Source organism: Rhinolophus hipposideros (genome assembly GCF_964194185.1).
Source record: "Rhinolophus hipposideros genome assembly, chromosome: 11".
NCBI classification, from domain to species: domain Eukaryota; kingdom Metazoa; phylum Chordata; class Mammalia; order Chiroptera; family Rhinolophidae; genus Rhinolophus; species Rhinolophus hipposideros.
In genome coordinates, this window is record NC_138057.1 from 19,849,065 (window position 1) to 19,862,573 (window position 13,509).

Sequence of the window (13,509 nt, forward strand, 5' to 3'; positions counted from 1 at the left end):
GGTATCATAAGAGATCTAGAGATGATTTCAAGAACAGGCAGACCTCAGAGATACTGTGGTTTCAGTTCCACAATCAAGTGAACTTTGTCGTAAAGTGAGTCACAAGGATATTTGGGATTTACCAGTGCACATAAAAGTTATGTTTACACTATACCATAGTCTAATTGAGTGTGCAATAATGTTACATCTAAAAAAAGAATAATAATGTGTGTACCTTAATTTAAAAATATTGCTGAAAAATGCCAACCATCATCTGAGCCTTCAGCGAGTCATAATCTTTTTTGCTGGTGGTGGCTCTTGCCTCAATGTTGGTGGCTGCTGACTGCTCAGGGAGGTGGTTGCAGATGGTTGGGGTGGTTGTGGCAATTTCTTAAAATAAGACAATGAAATTTGCTGCATTGATTGACTCCTCTTTCACCTGTGATTTCTCTGTAGCATGTGATGCTGCTGTTGATAGCATTTTACCCACAGTAGAACTTCCAAAATTGGAGTTGATCCTCTCAAATCCTGCTTCTGCTTTATCAACTAAGTTTATGTAATGTCCTAAATCCTTTGTTGTCAGTTCAGCCTTCTTCACAGCATCTTCACCAGTAGATTCCATCTCAAGAAACCACTTTCTTTCCTCACCTAAAAGAAGCAAGTCCTCATCTTTTAAAATTTTATCATGAGATTGCAGCAGTTCAGCCACATCTTCAGGCCCCACTTCTAATTCTAGTTCTCTTGCTATTTCCACCACATCTGCAGTTACTTCCTCCACTGAAGTCTTGAACCGCTCAAAGTCATCCATGAGGGTTGGAATCAGCTTCTTCTAAACTCTTGTTAATATTGATATTTTGACTTCTTCCCATGGTTCACAAATGTTCTTTTTTTAAAAAAATAAAAAGATTTTATTGGGGAAAAGGAAGAGGACTTTATTGGGGAACAGTGTGTACTTCCAGGACTTTTTTCCAAGTCAAGTTGTTGTCCCTTCAATCTTAGTTGTGGAGGGTGCAGCTCAGCTCCAGGTCCAGTTGCCATTGCTAGTTGCAGGGGGCGGAGCCCACCATCCCTTGTGGGAGTCGAGGAATCGAACTGGCAACCTTGTGGTCGAGAGGATGCGCTCCAACCAACTGAACCATTTGGAAGCTCAATGGCAGCTCAGCTCAGGGTGTCCTGTTCAATCCAAATGTTCTTAATCGCATCTAAAATGGTGAACCCTTTCCAAAAGGTTTTCAATTTACTTGCCCAGATAACATCAGAGGAATCACTATCTATGGCAGCTACATCCTTATGAAATGTATTTATTAAATAATAAGACTTCAATGTTGATATTATTCCTTGATGTATGAGCTGCAGAATGGATGAGTTAGCAGGCATGAAAATGACATTTTTCTCACGATACATCTCCATCGGAGTTCTTGGATGACCAGGTGCATTGTCAATGAGCAGTAATATTTTGAAATGAATCTTTTTTTGAGCAGTAGGTCTCAGCAGTTGGCCTAAAATACTCAGTAAAACATGTTGTACACAGGTGTGCTGTCATTCAGGCTTTATTGTTCCATTTCTAAAATACAGGCAGAGCAGATTAAGCATAATTCTTAAGGGCCCTAGGACTTTTGGAATGGTAAATAAACATTGGCTTCCACTTAAAGTCACCAGCTGCATTAGGCTCTAACAAGACAGTGATCCTGGGGTGGCCAGATGGCTCAGGTGGTTATAGAGTGCTAGCTCTCAACAAGGTTGCTGGTTTGACTCCCACATGGGGTGGTGGGCTGCGCCCCCTGCAACTAAAGATTGAAAACGGCAACTGGACTTGGAGCTGAGCTGCGCCCTCCACAACTAGGTTGAAGGACAACGACTTGACTTGGAGCTGATGGATCCTGGAAAAACACATTGTTCCCCAATATTCTGCAATTAAGAAAAAAAAGATGGCATTAATCAAATGAATGTTAGCATCATTCATTGTATATATATTTAAAAAAAAAAAAAAAGACAGTGATCCTGCCCTGTGAAACCTTCGAAGCAAGGCATTAACTTTTCCTCTCTAGCTATGAGAGGTCTTGATGGCATCTTCTTCCACTATGAGGTTGTTTCATCTACATTGAGAACCTGCTGCTTCGTGTAGCCATCTTCATTAATTATCATAGCTAGCTCTTCTAGAGAACTTGCTGCAGCTTCTCCATCAGCATTTGCTGCTTCACTTTGCACCTTTACGTTATGGGATGGCTTTTTTCCTTAAACCTCATGAATCAACCTCTGCTAACTTCAAACTTTTCTTCTGCAGTTTCCTCCCTTCTCTCAGCCTTCATAGAATTGAGGAGAGTTAGGGCGTTGCTCTGGATTAGGTTTTGGCTTAAGGGAATGTTGTGGCTGGTCTGAAATGTTCATCAACACATGAATGAATAAACAAAATGTGGTATTTAGATACAATGGAATATTATTCAGCCTTAAAAGGGAAGGAAATCCTGTCACATGCTACAACATGGATGAACCTTGACATTATGCTAGTGAAATCAGCCAATCACAAAAAGACCACTACTGTATGATTCCATTTATATGCAGTGTCTAAAGTAGTCAAATTTATAGAAACAGAAAGCAGAATGGTGGTTATCAGGGACCAGGAGAGGGGGGAAAAGGGAGCTGTTTTTAATGGATATAGAGTTCTAGTTTTGCAAGCTGAAAAAGTTCTGGAGATCTGTTTCACAACAATGTGAATATGATTAACACTACTGAATTGTATACTTAAAATTGGTTAAGATGGTAAATGTTATGTGTTTTCACCATAATAAAAAAATGCATTAAATAAAAGGAAGCTAAGCAGTAGTCCTGGACTTTATTCTTTACCTCATGTCAACTCACTACCACTACTTCAATAAAAATAAATAGAGCTAAAAAATAAAAATAAAAAAACAACAACAAAGGCCTAGAATAGACATTTCTCCAAAAAAGATACACAAATGGCCAACAAGCATATAAAAAGATGTTCAACAGACAATAATTTAGTGGTTACCAGAGGGTAAGGGGGTGGGGGGTGGGTGATGAGGGTAAAGGGGATCAAATATATGGTGATGGAAGGAGAACTGACTCTGGGTGGTGAACACACAATGGGATTTATAGACGATGTAATACAGAATTGTACACCTGAAATCTATGTAAATTTACTAACAATTGTCACCCCAATAAAATTAAGTTTTAAAAAAAAAGTGTAAAAAAAAAAAACAAAACAAAAAAGATGTTCAACATCATTAATCATTAGGGAAATGCAAATCAAAAGCACAATGAGGTACTATTTCACACTCACTAGGATGGCTATAATTTAAAAAGAAAAAAATAACAAAATAAGTGTTGGCCAGGATGTAGAGAAATTGGAGTCCTCATACGTTGCTGGTGGGAATGTAATATGGGTCAGCTGCTGTAAAAATAATTTGGCAGTTCCTCCAGGAGTTAAACACATAATTACCATATGACTCAACAATTCCACCCTTAGGTATATACCCCAAAGAACTGAAAACAGTGGTATTCAAACATACCAGCACTATTCACAATAGTCAGAAGTTGGAAACAACCTATAAGTCCATCAGTGGATGAATGGATAAAAACATTCTGGCCTACACATAGTGGAATATTATTCAATCACAAAAAAGAATGAACTGATACAACATGGATGAACTTCAAAAACATTAGAAGCCAGACATAAAGGTCATATATTGAATAATTCCACACACGAAATACATAAAATAAGTAAATCCATAGAGACAGAACACAGATTGTGCTTGCCAATGGCTGATGAATGAAGGGAATAGGGAGCTTAATGGGTACAGGGTTTCCCTTGGGGATGGTGAAAATGTTCTAGAACAACTAGAGGTAGTGATTGCACAATATTGTGAATGTACTAAATACCACTGAATTGTCCACTTTAAATGATTAACTTTGTTATGTCAATTTCACCTCAACAACAAAAAACTATATACACAGGCTTTAAGTGCCTCATGTCACCAACATTCTATATTTTAACATCAGATGATCAAACAGGATTTAGTAGAATCTATCAACTTTGAATGTGAAGCGGGCCTAAACTCAAAAATTTGTGATACTAAAGTGGAAAATGGAGTGTAATGAAGTTAAAATTGTATTTGTTTACTTGAATGCACTTTTTCTCTTGACAAACAACGTGTAGTAGGTAATACATTTTGTTTCCTTCCAAGTACTGATCGAGAGTGTGGGCTTCAGTGTTCCATCACCTGGGTTCTCATTCTTGTTCTTCCAGAAATGTTCTGGAGGACTATCACACGCACTCTTCTCTTTCCCACATTTTTCTGTACTATTAAGAGCTGCATCATTGCTGATTCAAGATTTACTATAATACATAAACTTACTCTCCCTCTGCTGGCTGTTTCCGTACTGCCACACGCTAATAAACTAATACATACCAGAGCTGGGACTATGATCATTTTTAAATATTTACTGAGCACTTACTTATTATGTGCCACGTACTTTGCTGCATCCTGAGGACCATAGTAAAGTTAAAACGTGAGCCCTGGCTTAATTTTTCATCTAGCAGAGGGGACAGACCATGGACAACCCATTTTTGTACCATGGTTACGTACTATAAAAGTGTTATCCTAGAGAATGAGGATACTAGTTGAGGCAGTGTAGTCAGGAAAGGCTTCTCCCTGGAGGGACGTCTAATCTGAAAGACCTTCACGGCATTAACCCATGGCAATAGGTAAATTTGGGACTGTGGAAAACTTGTCAGCCGAGGATAAGGGGTTTGAGAAGTATTTAACTGCAGTGAAAAATAAATGGTGCATTTCCAGCAAGGGAGTGATATAATTTTGTGTTTTAAAAAGATGGCAGGGGCAGGACAGAAAGCAGAGACTATTTCGAAGGCACCGATGGTGGCCTGGACTTGGGGTAATTGTGGTTATAGGCTAGCGTGACAGGGTGGCTAAGGATGTCGTTTTGTGACAGAACGATGACTACAGCGCGGGTGCAGGACAAAGGGACGGGTATTTAATGGAAAAACATTTCAGGTTTTCAGGGTGTCTTGTCGTGAACAGCCGGCACCAGAGCCGGCATAACACGCTCCCGAACTGGAAATCTTCCCATGGAGTCTGAAGTACAGGAGCCCAGGAGAGCTAAACTCCGGGCCCGCCGTCCTTCTTTGGTAGTAACATCAGATAAAGAGTGTCCAGACCGAGTTGAACTAGCCCAGGGAAACGCGGGAAACATCAGGCAAGGGACAGTCTAACCTTCAGAACTAAATCTGGCCGCCACGATAAATCTCCGACACGGGCGCGGCCGTGGCTCGCCTAGTTCCCAGTACACCTCACGACTGCTGCTTAGCCCCACCCCCGGAAGTGCCGCCTGCCCGTGGTCACTTCCGCTATCCCAGTGTGTTTTTTTTTCTATCTCGCGAGAACTGGAAGTGCCTATGTGATCTGGTCTAAGCGGAAGTCGGGCCTCTTTTTCGTGGCGCCTCGGAGGCCGTCGGCTGCTTCAGGATGAAGGTTGGCAGTTGTGGTGGTGGTTGTTCTATGCTTGGGGAATGGGAATCGAGCCCCGGAACACGGTGTTGCCGTAGTCGTAGCTTTCCAAAGCGCTGGCTCTAGGTAGAGAAGGGTCTGAGGTGGGAGAAAGCTCGCCCTTACGGGGCCAGAGCTCCTGGAGAGAGCGGATGTCGAGCGATTGCCGCTAGAGCTGCGCCCGGCGAGAGCGCCATGGTGGCGTCCTCGGGCCCAGCAGGGACGGATACGGCCCCGCGGCCCAGTTGGCCGTCCCTGGGTCGGGTTCCTTGCTCCTGAGTGTGAACGGCTGTGGAGCGCCATTCGCTCCCGCAGTCATTGCACAGGGCTTGAATGAAAAACGTGTCTTATTTTTAGAGCGGTGTTTGTACGTTACTACGCACACGTGCTTTAGTGAATAAAACCGGTATCTCACGTTTTCTGCTGATGGTGTGGGAGTGAAACGAGAGGCTGCTTGCAGTGGAATACCTTGGTGGGTGGTGGTTCTGCAGTTCTCATAAAACTCTTTCCCCCCCCCCCCCCCGTTTAATTCTTAGCTGAACATCTCTTTCCCAGCCACTGGCTGCCAGAAACTCATTGAAGTGGACGATGAACGCAAACTTCGTACGTTTTATGAGAAGCGTATGGCCACAGAAGTTGCTGCTGATGCTCTGGGTGAAGAATGGAAGGTAAAAGTTTATTACCAACCGTATTGCATTGTTGCCGATAGTATTGAAGACAAGGGGTAAACGCTGTTGGTAATCGTATGTATAATGGGTCCCGTACGGCCGGTCTTGGGTGAGCGTCTTCCGAATGACATCAGGGTGTGTAGATCCAATGGGAAAATAAATTGCACGCGGGTGTGCTGCGAGCTGATCTCCAAAGGGTATCTTTAAAAAGGCCCAGAAGGGGTGTTTCTGATTTGTTGCTTGTTGATACGTGGGTTTCTTAACACAGTCTTTCTCCCTCTGGATCTGTTACCTCTGGAAAAACCGGTTGGAAGTATGGCTTGATTGAAAAGAATTTGCTAATTGAACTTGTCAAATATTGGAAACTGAGACACAATTGAGAGACTGGAGAAAAGTTTAAGTTGTTTCATATTGGCCTTAATCTGTTTCCTCACATTGAGGGTGTGTTTCATGGAGGCCGTAATTCCTTATTTTATAATGTCCTGCAGGGTTATGTGGTTCGAATCAGTGGTGGGAACGACAAACAAGGTTTCCCCATGAAGCAGGGTGTCTTGACCCATGGCCGTGTCCGCCTGCTCCTGAGTAAGGGGCATTCCTGTTATAGACCAAGGAGGACTGGAGAAAGAAAGCGCAAGTCGGTTCGGGGTTGCATTGTGGATGCCAATCTGAGTGTTCTCAACTTGGTCATTGTAAAAAAAGGTGAGGCTTGTGTTCGGGACTGCAGTTTTTTTGACATTGATTTAAAGTTGATTGTCCCAAGTGCTTTTTAACTTGCAGTGCCCACAATTTGATCAGTGGAGTTTTTGTTTTAATCAATGTATAAACAGTAACTTAGGGTTCTTTGTTAGGGAATTGAATTAGAATTTCTTTGTTCACTTGTCTTTCAGGGGAGAAAGATATTCCTGGTCTCACTGATACTACTGTGCCTCGTCGCCTGGGGCCCAAGAGAGCTAGCAGAATTCGCAAACTTTTCAATCTCTCTAAAGAGGATGATGTCCGCCAGTATGTTGTGAGAAAGCCCCTAAACAAAGAAGGTAGGAGAAATTATGCAGATTAGGGCAAATTTCAGTAATTTGTCGGCAGTGTTTTGTGTGCATCTTCGCTATTTTCCTGGAGTTTATAGGATATTGGAGAGGGTCAAGATATGCTATTGGTATACATTAAGTTCATTGCTTTTGGATTAAGAGTTGAAAGAATGATAGAAAATTCTATGACTATAATTGAATGTGCTCTCACCCCCACACAAGGGAGCTTTTTTCATATCAGAGGCTCTATTTTTTGTTGTTGTTTACAAAAGAAATTTCATGTGGGATATGGATAGCAAAGTAAGAATTAGAAGAATTAATTGTGAGAATTAGAATATTGAATATTAGAATATTGGGGAACAGGCATTTGGGATTTTGGAGTTTTATATTTTAAAAAAGGCATGTTAATTAAGCAACATAAACCATCACCAGTGAGGTCTGTGGCAGTGCTGCTCTAACAGTATTTCTGTAGTGAAATGAATGAATGTTTTCATTAAATGGAATAAGTGGTCTGCAGTCCAGGTTGGGTTTTCCTGAGAAATCTGGGGGCGGAAATTGGTTGGGTTTTGATTTTCAGGACTGGGGACTTAAACCTATACCTGGCATATACCGTATTTCCTCAAAAATAAGACCTAACCGAAAAACAAGTCCTAGCATGATTTTTCAGGATGACATCCCCCGAACACACGCCCTAATGCGTCTTTTAGAGCAAAAATTAATAAGACCCGGTCTTATTTTCGGGAAAACACGGTAATAGGTGCTCATCGGTTACTCATTTCAAATATTTGGACACCACCTATGTGCCCAGTACTAAAGTGTTGAAGATACAATGCAGACAAATTATAAACTTAAAAACATTTTTAAAAATTATTGGCAGCTATATCGGAGTTTCCCATAGTCATGCTTTTGATAATACCATCAGTGTAGTAAATGTGCTAGTTGTTAGGTGTTTCAAAGATGGTTCTTTTATATTTATGTTTCGGGATCGTTTATCTTACTTGAAACATAAATTGAATAATGAATAGTTAGAATATTTACCTGAGGTATTACTCCCACAAGGTGCCACAAATGATTAAATCTGAAGAGGACTGAAGATCTATAATCCATAGAATATTGAATTATAAATCAGGCTAAATGAAGATATTCTATGAAGAACACGTCACATTTCTAATGTTAATGGTTTAGTTCCCCAGGGCAGGAAAAGAGATTCAAGCTAAATGGGACTTGAAAGCAAGGTGAGATAGTGAAGACAATCTAATAGTACAATCTAATAGTGGAAGGAAAAGCAAAGTGACTAGAAAAATCTTGGGAGTGTGACTTCCTTAAATAACCTAAATTTACGTGATGTTGGCATCCAAAGTATTGGTATGGCTTAACTTAGGAGGATTAAATGTGCTAATTAAGGAAAATACTGACACTTAGTAAAGTTAGCCTGGTTACTTTTTAGAAGGGCTTCTCAGTTTTCCTTTTGTTTTTTTTAATAGTTATTTGTAATTTTTTTTAAATAAACTTTATTGGGGAACTGTATTTCTCCAGGGCCCATCAGTTCCAAGTCGTTGTCCTTCAATCTAGTTGTGGAGAGCGCAGCTCATCTCCACGTCCAGTCACCATTTTCAATCTTTAGTTGCAGGGGGCGCAGCCCACCATCCCATGTGGGGATGGAACCGACAACTTGAGAGCCTGCATTCTAACCACCTGAGCCATCCAGCCACCCTGGAGCTCAGCGGCAACTTGTCTTCAATCTAGTTGTGGAGGGCGCAGCTCACTGGCCATGTGGGAATCGAACCGGCAGCCCTGTTGTTCAGAGCTCACGCTCTAACCAACTGAGCCATCCGGCCACCCCAGTTTTCCTTTTATTCTGACAAAATTTAGCCCATCTTGGATTTTTGTTGACTGGTATTTTAAGTTACAGAATAGTTCAAATTTGATTTAAAAGGCCTCATACAAGTTAAGTTTTTATAGATACTAAGTGAAATTTGCATCTGTTTCTAAAATGTAGCTGTGGGTTCTGATGAACAAGGGTCATGAGAAGTGATTAAGTCATTTAAATTTTTAGGTAAGAAACCTAGAACCAAAGCACCCAAGATTCAGCGTCTTGTTACTCCACGAGTCCTGCAACACAAACGTCGGCGTATTGCTCTGAAGAAACAGCGTACTAAGAAAAATAAGGAAGAGGCTGCAGAATATGCTAAACTTTTGGCCAAGAGAATGAAGGTCAGTCTAAGATGATTGGAGTGGAGGTGGGGAGTCAAACCCAGTTTTCAGTTTGCATTTTTAATGTAGACGGGCTTTGACTGCTATTTTGTTTTGTTTAGGAGGCCAAAGAAAAACGCCAGGAACAGATTGCCAAGAGACGCAGGCTGTCTTCTCTGAGAGCTTCTACCTCTAAGTCTGAGTCCAGTCAAAAATGAGATTTTCTAAAGAGTAACAAATAAACAACATCAGACATCGTATCTCCTTTATTGTGAACTTACTTTCATTGATGATAAAACTTACAAAATGAACAGAAAGAAACAAGTCTCAGGAAAGGGGGGGAGTATTGTGTACAGCAATCTAATGATGGATAAAAGTCTATAAGGAATATTTAGAAGTGATAGTCTCCTCAATTCAGACTGGGACCATCCTATGGCAGTGGAATCTGAAAGAGATGGCCAGGACACGGTTTCTCTTAGAATCTTCAGCAAGGCATGGAACAATTGCAGATAAAAAAATGACTAGGGCTATTATTAATCTTTTGTACACTTTTTATTTTGAGGAATACAGTTTTTATTAAAGATCTATACACAGTACATGAAAAGTGTCCTTATGAAGATGGACATTTGTCATACGTAAAAAAGATAACTTGGTTAAAAGCTGTTAATGGATACCATTTTGAAACAGTTCTCAAAGTTTTAAAAACCAGTGCAAATTTACTGCATTAACCAACAGAAGGCTTTTCAACTCGTGCATTCATTGTTATGCTTTTACTCTATTTCACATTCTGAACAGGACCGGATCTATTTAAGAAACACATCAATGAAGGATACACAAAGAGAAAGTAGTATAATTTTTCTAACATGCCATTTCTAGTTTCTCTGATAACTAGTTAGAACTAACCTTTGTAGCCTTGAACTGTCTTAAAAAGAAGGCACATTAGGCTTTAACAGTGAAGAAAAGAGGCTCCTTATTTGCTCAAATATTTTAACCACAGGTGAGTAAAATCTTCAAATTCTAGCATGTAGAGAGACAAGATGCCATGTAATACCAGGCCCTGGACCATACTGTGAGAACCAAGATTCTTAGTCAACAACACTACGAAGATCCCTATTGCTCTTAATACATGGTTATTAGTTACATAACATGAAGTCTCAATTGGCAATTGACAATGTAGATCAAAGTTGAACTTAAAACGCAAAAAGGGCAAATGAAGCATTTTTAAAGATATCCAAAAAAAAAGGGCTGACATATAGTCATGAGGGATAAATTAAGGCCAAAAGGCAACTAGTGTATATAATACTGCATTTCCCTGAAAATAAGACCTAGCCGGACCATCAGCTCTAAGGCATATTTTGGAGCTAAAGTATAAGACCCAGTCTTATATTCTAATTTTGCTCCAAAAGACGCCTTAGAGCTGATGGTCCAGCTAGGTCTTATTTGGGGGGAAACACAGCCCAGAATTCTGTATTGGCCAATATATGGTTGATTCTAATAGACAAAACAAACTACCCTGCTCTCTGCGTGCAGTCCCTAAAGTGGACGTAAGACTGGACTAGACCATTCTAACTCAAGAATTCTAGCAGATTTAAAGAGAACTTTTTAAAAAGGGATGTTAACGATACAGGATGCTATAAACACAAAATGTGTAAGGAGATAGGTTGGGGGGGTTTTTTTGGTTTTAATGGGACATGCTTTGGTAAGATCACAAAGGTTCGCATTAATTGTGTACATTTCAGGAGCTTTTAAAATGTAACAGGCAAGACAGCAAACTTAAGGATTTTTCTTTTCATTCAATATCAATTTTTTTATATGCATGGATAATTACAAACTGTTGGGAGAATAAGTTATTAATCATTAAAACTAGTACCAAGTCTTATCTTGAAAAAATATATACTCTGAAACAGTGCAAAAGATCTATTTTTAAGGTAATGAGAATTGTACATAATTTCTGACAATTTCTTCTACTAAGCACTTGAATAATAATAAAATGAAACGAGTTCTGCAAAGGTCAAATTAACCCTGAAATGTAGGAAGACTGGTACAGTAACTGTATAAAAGATTACACCAGGTGTGCTGTTACCTGCAAACTTTTTATATGAACTGATTTATTCATGTGTAATTGCTATAAACGCACAATCACTGGCTTTTCAAGCCGTGCAGAGTTAAGGCAATCTTACTGTTCTTAGGGATGTTTTTAACAAAAGGCATGATAAATGTCAGGCATGTGAGGTCATGATTTTCTTAAACCTACTAGCAACAAGCTTTAAAAGTTTTAAGACTTAATTGATTCATCCTAAAAAACAGTATTTACAAATGCACAAATGAGCATATAAATCTATTATACAAGAATAAAACTACAGTGCAAGTTTATCCCACAGGTTTTAAAAGTGACCAATAGCAACCATTTACTACTGTGCCTGAACAATTTCAGGTCCAAAGACAATATATACAAGCATTTTAAGCATGTTCCAATTTTGTGGTGTTTGAAGCTGATTTAAATTTAAACTGTCTGACTGGCTCATTCCAATTTTAAAGCTGTTGCATATTAACATGGTATTGGGAAGATGGAAGGAAGTAACTGGACAGTAAAGATACAATCCATTAAGAAAGATAACACAATTGGAAGGGTGAAGAAATATATTAAAATTAAAGTCAGAAGCAAGGCAGTTGTCATCAGACTTTCAGGTAATTTTGAGATTAATGACTACAGATGAGTTTTAGTAGTAGTCATTTAATAAACCCCTTTCAGAAAATTGCAACACGCAATCTAAAAATTTTAATAAATATATGGCTGTATATATACATGCCTACACAGCCACACATATATACACACATACACAAAGAGTTGCTCTTATAAAATTGAGATATTTCATTTGTTACGGGGTTGGGCAAGTTTACATTAATTTGCCATTCCCCAAACCCTATATCTTCGAATATAAACAAAACGCCAAGAATGAATATGATTTCTCATCAAACTACTACAAATAACAGAAATCCAAACAGTTTCAGCAGAGGCAGATAGTTTCAGAAGTTGTAAATTTTCAACAATAAACCCTGGGGCATTTTAATGTCATTTTTACTTTGTAAGATGATTCAGTATGAATTACATTTCATTATATATTATCCCAAGAGTTACTTCATTTCAGTTTTCATCAAGCCTTGGTATTTGGAACAAACCTTGAATGTTCCCAGACTGAATCTATTCCCCCAGCTTTCGGTCCGAAATCTAGTGAATCTTTAAATGAGAGGTGCTCCAAAACACTTCCTGCACCACTCCACACTCACACTTGGTGGGACATCAATTTTCTGCAATTTTTCAAGGATTTCTGAAGACAGACTATTGTATGCAGCTCCATATTCATTATCAAAAGCCTCTGAAAGACATTTTAAAAAATGCAGTTGGAATTTAAGAAAACAAAAGCAATGTATTTAAAAATGGTAGTCAAGTCATATTTATATACATGTTTAAACTGCATATTCAAAAGTAGAAATCTTTCTAAAGGCAAGTATATTTACCCATACCAGTTACAATTTTCTAAATTACTTCAGAAAATAAAACTAAACCTCTAATAACCCCTAATTAACCAACTTACCAATATCAATATTCTCTCTTCCAAGAGATACTAATGATAAGAAGAGGATTTCTCTGTATAAACTCCTATAAAACAAAACAAACATTTTAAAGTTAATGGGCAAACAGCAAAAAACTACATGAAGTTTTTAAAAATGGGAAAAAAAACAAGATTTTAAGTTCTGTGGTCTAGTTAGCAGTTAATGTACTTCTGTCAAATGTCCTGGTTTTGATACTGTACTACAGTTACATTATGTCTCCTTTGGGGAAAGCTGGGGGAAGGGTAAACTGAACTCTGAATTAGTTTTGCAACTTCTGCGAGTACTTCAAATTAAAAAGTTAATGGGCATAAAGTTTCACAACACCAAAGACAATTTAAAATGGCTTATTTTAACTTTATTAGTTTTTAAAAATTTAACAACTCCTAATTTCTCCTTAAAATTTACAAAAGCAGTCTTCTCTCATCTTTTGCTACTTGACAAAGTAATAGATTAATTTCTAAATTAGGAATTTAAAATCTTGGACATAATGTGAAAGATAGTGTG

General features: G+C 38.9%; 2 protein-coding genes across 5 annotated transcripts in view; one reads left to right on the top strand and one right to left on the bottom strand.

Annotated features, from left to right (window-relative positions):
• Window positions 1–5,399: 5,399 nt before the first annotated feature.
• On the top strand, window positions 5,400–9,772 carry RPS6 (ribosomal protein S6). Of its 2 annotated transcripts, none has more exons than XM_081066060.1 (6): window positions 5,400–5,489; window positions 6,041–6,172; window positions 6,661–6,871; window positions 7,060–7,206; window positions 9,254–9,411; window positions 9,513–9,649. In XM_081066060.1, the coding sequence occupies exons 1-6, from the start codon at window positions 5,484–5,486 to the stop codon at window positions 9,606–9,608; spliced, it is 750 nt and encodes a 249-aa protein (XP_080922186.1). In that variant the 5' UTR covers window positions 5,400–5,483; the 3' UTR covers window positions 9,609–9,649. The 2 variants fall into 2 exon arrangements, with proteins under 2 accessions (XP_080922186.1, XP_080922187.1); XM_081066061.1 differs by having other exon boundaries at window positions 5,464–5,591; window positions 9,513–9,772.
• A 153-nt stretch (window positions 9,773–9,925) lies between these two features.
• The window catches only part of DENND4C (DENN domain containing 4C), a 93,003-nt gene continuing 89,419 nt past the window's right edge, over window positions 9,926–13,509 (bottom strand). For all 3 annotated transcript variants that reach the window (XM_081066057.1, XM_081066056.1, XM_081066058.1), the window contains 2 exons: window positions 12,987–13,051; window positions 9,926–12,767 (listed from right to left, as the gene is read on the bottom strand). In XM_081066057.1, coding sequence (XP_080922183.1) covers window positions 12,631–12,767; window positions 12,987–13,051 — 202 coding nt within the window. In that variant the 3' untranslated portion in view covers window positions 9,926–12,630. The remainder of the gene's footprint in view (window positions 12,768–12,986; window positions 13,052–13,509) is intronic.

What these genes read in the sequence shown, in the direction of transcription:
- RPS6 (XM_081066060.1), top strand. An exon ending in CTCTGGGTGAAGAATGGAAG is followed by an intron (nt 6,173 to 6,660) that starts GTAAAAGTTTAT and finishes AATGTCCTGCAG; the next exon opens with GGTTATGTGGTTCGAATCAG. An exon ending in TTTTGGCCAAGAGAATGAAG is followed by an intron (nt 9,412 to 9,512) that starts GTCAGTCTAAGA and finishes TGTTTTGTTTAG; the next exon opens with GAGGCCAAAGAAAAACGCCA.